Genomic DNA, 8712 nt, shown 5'->3' on the forward strand with positions numbered 1-8712 from the left:
TTTCTTAACTCTTACAGCCTCATCTATTACTGACTGTTATTATAGACTTCGCAGCAGACCCTGCATTAAAGCCGGTTTTACCAATGCCGGTTAAGCCTAATTAACTGTCAACCGTAATTGGTCAATTTTAAACAGCAAATGTAATTGATCAGTTAATGGCCGATTTAATTAACTGGCATTAGTGAAACCGACTCTTAATCAGGTTTAATAACATCCATAGTTATGAAACTGGCCAATCACATTCGTTCCATTCTTCGAGAAACAGCTATGATTGGCCAATTTCATAACTACGGATATTATTAAATCTGATTAACCGTATATTCCGATGTATCCGATTTCTAATAGATTAAAATCGTTTATTCTTTATTCCTAATTACTTATTTCTTTTATTGTGCACAGGACCTAAGATGGGGAGCATAGACTCTTGCATAACGCATAACACATAATGCATAAGAAAATGAACCAATCAAAGTCCTTTATTTCCTTCCTTTCCATGAAATAAAGGACTCTGATTGATTGATTTTCTTGGCCCGGATCTACAATAGATTTTTAAGCCTTAAGCTATAAGAAATAGACGGATCACAATCGATTATTCTTCTCGCATTTGGCTATAATTGATCAGTTTTTTCCGGCTTAAGATTTAAAACACCTATTGTAGATCCGGACTTATGCTTTATGTTTTATGCGTTATGCAAGAGTCTGTTTTCCCTGCTTAAGTGTGCCGTGTAAAGCGGAGAACAAACTCGTACATAACGCATAACACATGAGGCATAAGAAATTGAATCGACCAGAGTTCTTTATTTCATGGAAAGAAAAGAAACGGAAAACTTCGATTAATACATTTTCTTCTGCATTACGTGTTATGTGTTATACGTTATGCAAGAGTCTGTGCTTCCCGCTTAAGGTCGGAATCAGACTATGCATTGAAGATTAAAGATTAAAAATTAAAGATTGAAATTTCACCAATGAGGACAAAGAAATTTTGGCTCCTTTTGTTCTAATTGGTCAAACAATCTTCAATCTCATTCTTTAATGCATAGTCTGATTCCGGCCTAACAAAGGTCACTGGTAAAAATGAACATTCCGATTATTGGCCCAATATTTAAGGCGGTATTCATAATTCGTTCTTTTTTAAGATCAGATTTTATTCTTAAATAATGTCTTAGACCGGTATTCATAGTCAGATCTTATATTCCGTCTTAAGTACAGTCAAGACCGTCTTAAATACAGTCTTAAGAAATTACAAACCAATCAGAGAGCGTATTAGCGTCTTAAGACATTACTTAAAACAATTTTGAAATAAGAACGGACTATGAATACCGTCCATAGTCGAATTTTATATTTAAGATCGTTTTAAGTATATTAGTCTACAGTCATGAACTTAAGAAGTCATGAACCAATCAAGAGGACTATATTATATAGCATCTAAAGACATTATTTAAGACGGTTTTAATAAAATAGGAACCGATTATAAAAATATTACAAATAATACATATTACAAAAAATACTACAAATCACTATAAATGCTTTGAAGCGTTTAATTAACCAATTAGAAGAAAGAATTTTATAAATTGACCAATCATGAACGCTTAAAGTATTTATAACATCACGTTAATCGTATCCTTATATTAATGACGCCTAACTGCTTCTCTGGAGTACTATTCTTTTGGTTTATCAATTCATGAAATACTTTTTTCTGATTGGACGATTGCTTCAAAGTATTTGTAATGACTTTGGTTGCATTTAACAGAAAAAGCAGTTTTGTAATTGTTATATGATTTTTTAATATAATTAATTATACATTTACTAGATCCAATAAAAAACGAACTAAGAGCAAGATCAACCATATTAAAGAATTTTGCAACAATTACAAAACTAGGAATCGATTATTAGTAAACTAAACTAGCCGATATTAAGCAATAAATATTATAATAAATTCGTTCACTTTTGGTCAAAATAATGAAATTATCACCTTGTTTCAACATATATTCGACTCCCTGCTTTTTCAACTAAACGACATATCGTACTACATAAATATCTCACTCACGCCACACTTAAATTTTTGTATAACAATAATTATGTTTTAATTAGACATCTAAGTCCAACTCCACTCGTTGTTTCTTCATGCATTTAAACTACTAGTCTGTAAACTACTATATATATTTTATAAGTATGTACAGATTGCACATATCTTTTATATGATGCAAATGCTGTCATGACATGAACATGACAGCTCTGGAGTGCCATATTGGGCCAAGAGATGGTAAAGGAAATTTCAATTTCGAAATTTTTGTCATTCTTAGTATAGATTCTACTTCACAGACGTATATTAATGCGTATACTTTAATTCTGGAAAAAGATATTCAAATCAGTAAAAGGAGAAAAAAGTAATTGTTATATAAAAATTATATAATTTAATCGGTAATACAGACGATTTTAGGATTCCCTTAATTGACCGACTGAGTTAGAATCAACAAATCATATCTGTCATTCAATATAATTTATCAGAATTGATTTTCTAAAACATTTAAAAATTATATAAAAATTTTTGAAAAATTTAAAAATTAAAATTTATGTAGAACCTCTGAAAAATTAATAAAGAATTTTAAGAAAAAAATCTACTTATCATATAATACTCTTATATTGCTGTATACTCCTATATTCCTATATTGCTATATATTTGCTTATAACGCAGCCTCTTTTTGGGAGTGAGAGGTGTGCGAAGACAGAGAGAGATAGAGAATAATCGGACTTCTTATTTCCATACATGCGGATAAGGTTGGTTAAGAATACGCGCATGCGTATTGATTTCAAGTATACCTAAGTATATCTAAGTGAGAGGTAGATATCGTCTGCACCGTGTTTTTACCAGAGCTCTTTAAGTAACGTTATCAATATACAAGTATTACATATATGCTTCGTACACGCATTTTGCATACTTGGCTAATTTATCATGGCGTGAAAGGTACCAACAAAACTGCTTATCTATAATACCACTCAGCTGTATTCAGTAGAAAAAGCAGCTTTGCAACTGTTGTAAAATTCTTGAATATGATTGGTTTATACATTTAGATCCAGTGAGGAACTAAGGGCAAGACCAATCATATTAAAGAATTTTACAACAGTGCAAAACTACTTTTTCTACTGAACGCAACCACTGAATACCAGTATACCTATACAGGTGTTACTACTAGATGACTTGATCTATTTCATCTGATTTGGTCTTGATGCTCGTTTCTCCATACGTTATTTTTTTCTCCAAATTCCTGTCCGCCGTGTAAGTTTACGAGATTAACATGATGACGACTAACCTGATTGAAGATAAATTATACAATTCTTTTGTTATAGCGATGCGAGAATCTTTTTTTGTAAAAACGTGTCAGTTCTCCACGAGGTTAAAAGCATGCAGCAATTCACATCTGCTGCCTAAGAAGACGTATATAACGGTAACAAAATTTGATTCTTAAGAGAACTCTGGAATGTTCTTTATTTTAGAAGTATAAAAATCTATAATGTTAAATTAGTATCTTTCTTTTTATGTTATTCGAGTACAAGAGTGCTCCAATGGTCTATTAGCATATAGTTGTAACAGACATATTTTAGAAAGTTTTTAAAAACAAAGATAATTATGTTATAAGAATATATGGATTTTTAGGAAAAGAAATGGCATTCATTTCTACTAAAGCTGATAAGCATGTCGGTGGTGATCAAAGGGAGAGCGATCTATTAACGTCTATAAAGGACAAGCACTACAACTTAATTGACGAAAGAGGGGATCATGATACATCGAAGCTAAATACACAAAATGTTACAAAAGAATTGATTGCCAAAGAATCTGGACGTGGAATGACACAATCAGATTCTCAGTCAGCAACGCAGTCTTCGTGTACATTATCGATAGTAAGCACGGATGACAATCGTGATGACGATAACAAGATGAAAAGCACTGAATCTTCTGATAATGAAATGATTCTTATTGATGAAGGTAATTATCGAATTATATGCACTTTAAACATTTACCATATAAACGTGAAAAAAATTAAAGATATGTCTTTTAGCTGAATTAGCATATACTAACACTCTTTAAGTGTTACTCATGAAAGTGAAGTAGATATATGTTTGAAATTTAACAAAAGCGAGAAAGAAAGTTTTAAGAAAGTACAATCCAATGCAGCAATAAAAAACAAATTTTAAGATTTCTGCAAACACTTTTGTTATATTAGCTGTTGTTAGAAACTCACTTGACAAGTGTATCTTTAGTTATGAGGGACACTTTGATGCAGCTAATATTCTAAGGTTTCCCACTTATATAAAATCTTTTTAATCTAATAATAAAATCAGCCATTGTTGCTATCATAACTTAAGCTATTGTGTGTAGAACAGTGCTTTAAAAAAAAATGTCAGTAACACAAAAACAGTATAGAAGTAGAAGGAAAATTTTAAGGTCTCAAGGTACATTCTTATAGTTTTTGAGATTAATTTAACCTACTATTTAGGTATATATTGGCCATGTATTTATAATACAGAAAATATTGGGTCTAATGCAGATTCCAATATCCAGAATAAGGGAAGTAACATAGGCAACACAGTAAGCGGACTAAGGGAGTATGATCCTACTATTGATGAGAGATTACCAGAAACTGTCACATTATTGACCACACCTGATGGAGGAAAGTTGTACTTAGTAGGAACGGCACATTTCAGTGTTGAAAGTCAAAATGATGTGTCAAAAGTAACTATATATGTACTTTCTTTTATTCTGTGAAAATAAAATATTGCTTTTTAATTTTAAGTATGAATTTATGTAAAAATTTAATATATATAATATATATAATTTAATATATATAATTAAAAATAACATTCTTTTTTAAAGATTATACAAGCTGTGCAGCCTCACATAGTTGCAGTTGAATTGTGCAGAGCCAGAGTTGGTATACTACAGCTTGATGAGGAAGTTTTGTTTGGCTATGCTAAGAACATTGATTACAGTGAGCAGAGTTTCTGTATTTGTATAATACATCATCTATTTGTGTTGGCATATTGTACTACTTAACTTATTTACAGAAACTATTATGGATACTATTAAGAGGGAAGGACTATATGATGGCTTACTACACATTTTATTGTTAAGAATGGCAGCTCATGTCGCCAAGGAACTTGGTATGCCACCTGGAGGGGAATTCCGAAGAGCATTTGAGGAGGTCAGTATGCATCAAATCAGAGACATTAGGCGTTTTATAGCAAGAGACGCAATTGATATAGTGTAACACAGAGAATCATAACATCTTTGTTATTTGCCAATGTTAGAAGGTGCTTTCTATTTAGTAACATAAGTCGATACAAATGTCATTCTATCTTTCTTGACATTCCATGAGAAGAACAAAGACAGAACGATGTTTGTGTTGGTCTGTGTCACTAAGACTGCGTTCCATTTAACGCTTACAATGCTTACTCACGAACATCATTTGTCCTTGTTTAACATTTGATAAACGACAAGGATGAAATGATTCCACGAACGTTGTGAGCGTTGTAAATGGGACGCAGCCTAAATGAAAAATATTCAATGAAACGATTTCTCTATGTCATCTATATCTCTTGCTGGAAAACACCCATTATCTGTATTACAAAATTTATATGAATTTATTATTATGTATCTTAGGCAAAGAAAGTGCCAAACTGTATTATTCATTTGGCCGATCGACCAATTAACATAACAATGCAACGTGCGATACGATCATTGTCCTGGTGGCAGACTATAAAACTAGGGTGGAAACTGGCAGTAATGAAAGATTCTATTACTCAAGAGGACGTCGAACTCTGTAAGCAACGATCGATGTTGGACGAAATAATTGCCAACATGAAGGAGAAATTTCCAGTGTTGGGAGAAGTGTTTGTGAAAGAGAGAGATATTTATTTGACTAATTCTCTACAGTTGTCATGTCTGCCTCATTGTGTTTTTAATCATTCTTACGAACCAGCACGTGTCGTAGGAATCGTCGGTTTAGGACACACACCCGGCATCATTGAAAATTGGGGTAAAGTCAAGCCTTCCGATATACCGCCTATCATGAGGTAAGTAAAAAATATTGCATCATATAATTGCTATTATATGAGATATTTCTAAAAGCATCTATAGAACTACATTTTGCGTATTCTTTCTTGTTATCATATTTTCTTGTTATATTTTTTTATTTATATGACTTGTAGGCGATAAAGTTTAAATAAAATAAAATTTAGGAATCCTTTATACATTATATTAAAGCATAATGTATCCCATTACATATTAATTTACTAGACAGTCTTTTGCAGAATACCACCACCATCGTTGTCGGGTAAAATTTTGAAGCAAACCGTTAAGGCATCTGTACTTGGTGTTGTAATTTACATAGGTTACAGAATTGTAGCGGTACCCGCTGCTATCACGTTCCAATCTCTTAAGTCATCGGTTCAGGGACTTCTACAGGTTGGTGTCGCACGATAGGGTTTTGTTTATTTAAGAAAAGTCGTTCTTAATTTAAAAAAACAATTTTTCCTCTTTATCTCGTGCTGCCTTTATCCCAAAGAGTCTCTCGGACTTTTTTGGATATTTTTATTGATACATAATTACGGTAAGCATGGAAGCGAATGCTTCTGCCGACGAGTACGAACATATTGTAGCGGACGTTATGTACATAATAAATAATATACCAGGGCCTGGGATAGATACAGCAGACTTTGAAGCAGAATACGCTGTAGGCTGTTCGTGTGTAGCTGAATGTTTTAATTGCTCGTGTACCCGCGGTTCTGCTAATTATTCTAATGCTCGAATTGTCGATGAGAAATTAATCGGTCCGATATTTGAATGCCATGCTCGTTGTAAATGTAGACCAGATTGTGGAAATAGATTAGTACAGAATGGTCCGTTAAATTGTTTAATTGTCAGAGAAGTTGCCAATAAAGGTCTCGGTCTTTTTACGAATAAGTTAATAAAAAAAGGTCAATTTATTTGCGAATACGCTGGCGAAGTAATAAGTCTGCAGGAAGCGCGATGCAGAATTGAGGCTAATAAGCAGGGTAACATGATGAATTACGTTCTTGTAGTATCAGAACATGCTGAAGATCGTGTTATTGTAACTTGTATAGATCCGAAATATTTTGGTAATATTGGACGCTATGCTAATCATAGCTGTGACCCGAACTCTATCCTTATCCCGATTAGAGTAGAGGGAATCGTGCCTCGATTATGCTTGTTTGCATCTAAAGATATAGAGAACGGAAAGGAAGTGACTTTTGACTATGCTGGTGGTGCAATGGTTAATTCCGTCCATTATCTCAGTGATACTTCTTGTCTTTGTGGTTCTGACAATTGTCATCGTTACTTACCACATAATCAGATTTAACAACATGAGATATTCATGTGCGATATATTATAATAATATAAAGGTTATAGATTTGATTACAGATTTAAAGTTAACAATAATTTGGTATAAACTATAAATTGATTACAAGTCGGAAAAAAAATTATATAATAAGATAAAACTATATGTTTTGAAATTAATATCACATAAAATTAAAGAGAATGTCATAATCAAAATTATAAACAAGTATAGTTTTATGACACATATGTAAATATGTGACAGGTACTGAATTTAAATTTTTAGAGAAATATGTTTTATATATATATATATATATAAAGCACACTTCAATTTTTTTATTAATTACCGTCAGTATATCTCAGTCGTTTCTCTTGCACATTAATCGATGCTTCTCTACAATTTTTATTTATTAGACGAAAGTGCTCAGGTAGAAGCAAGACATGCTGTATATGTTCGTGTCATCCAATGATATTTGATGTTACTCTCTGTTATTTGATATTGTATATTATAAATGGAATATTTTATTATTATTGCTTCTATATTACATTGCTGCTTTTTTTTTTGTTGCTTATTATTTATATATACATACAAAAGAAACTAAATTTGACGATATTGCTTTTTTTTTTATTGTTATAATTAATATTAGAATTAATTTCTTTGAAATAATTTAATGTGCCAGTATGTATGACATTCTATTTACCCAACCATCAGAATTTATTTAAAGCTCTATTTAGGTAAAATTTAGTGTAATATCTAATATTAGACTATTATCTAATATTAGATTATTATCTAATATTAATCGTTGTATATTTAATAAACTCTAAAGAAATATTAAAATAAATACAATGTTCAAAAAAATAAATGTTAATAAAATTGTAAATTGTCAGGATATTTCATATAGCAGCTGCCTTTTATTAAAATATTGAAACATTGAGATTCGAACGAATTCGTCAGTTATAAAATTACAATTGTATTTAATGTTAAACATAAAATAAAAATGTCTAGCTTATGCAGTATCATATAAAAATTTTAAATTATTGTAAAGTCAATAGTATCATTATTATGCACATGTTAGTATGATGTATATATTAGTATTAATATATACATACAATTGCAGAAAAATAGAAAAACAACAACTTTGGCTTACAGATAATCTATTGATTATAAATTTCTATAAGTATATGAAATATATATATTTTTTTTACTGTTGGATATTTTATTAGGAAAGATGTTTATCGATTAATTTACATTTTGTCAATGAAAAATATAGCTCCCAATAACTGCCTTTAATATATATGAATGACACTTTATAAAAATAGATTATTTTTAATAAGCAACGTTTACTATATTATATATA

At 31.0% G+C, this 8712-nt stretch overlaps 2 protein-coding genes across 5 annotated transcripts; both read left to right on the forward strand.

Moving 5' to 3' along the window:
* Window positions 1-3138: 3138 nt before the first annotated feature.
* On the forward strand, window positions 3139-6494 carry LOC108749862 (traB domain-containing protein). Of its 4 annotated transcripts, none has more exons than XM_018488854.1 (8): window positions 3139-3277; window positions 3349-3446; window positions 3656-3985; window positions 4497-4732; window positions 4874-4988; window positions 5065-5201; window positions 5660-6072; window positions 6310-6494. In XM_018488854.1, exons 3-8 carry the CDS (start codon window positions 3664-3666, stop codon window positions 6479-6481), a joined length of 1395 nt encoding a protein of 464 aa, XP_018344356.1. In that variant the 5' UTR covers window positions 3139-3277; window positions 3349-3446; window positions 3656-3663; the 3' UTR covers window positions 6482-6494. The 4 variants fall into 4 exon arrangements, with proteins under 4 accessions (XP_018344356.1, XP_018344357.1, XP_018344358.1 ...); XM_018488855.1 differs by having other exon boundaries at window positions 4527-4732; XM_018488856.1 differs by having other exon boundaries at window positions 4548-4732.
* Window positions 6495-6598: 104 nt separating this feature from the next.
* Window positions 6599-7488, forward strand: LOC108749863 (histone-lysine N-methyltransferase SETMAR). The gene has a single exon (XM_018488858.1). The coding sequence runs from the start codon at window positions 6615-6617 to the stop codon at window positions 7377-7379; it is 765 nt and encodes a 254-aa protein (XP_018344360.1). The 5' UTR covers window positions 6599-6614; the 3' UTR covers window positions 7380-7488.
* Window positions 7489-8712: the final 1224 nt, after the last annotated feature.

Source organism: Trachymyrmex septentrionalis, unplaced genomic scaffold (assembly GCF_001594115.1).
Source record: "Trachymyrmex septentrionalis isolate Tsep2-gDNA-1 unplaced genomic scaffold, Tsep1.0 scaffold32, whole genome shotgun sequence".
NCBI classification, from domain to species: domain Eukaryota; kingdom Metazoa; phylum Arthropoda; class Insecta; order Hymenoptera; family Formicidae; genus Trachymyrmex; species Trachymyrmex septentrionalis.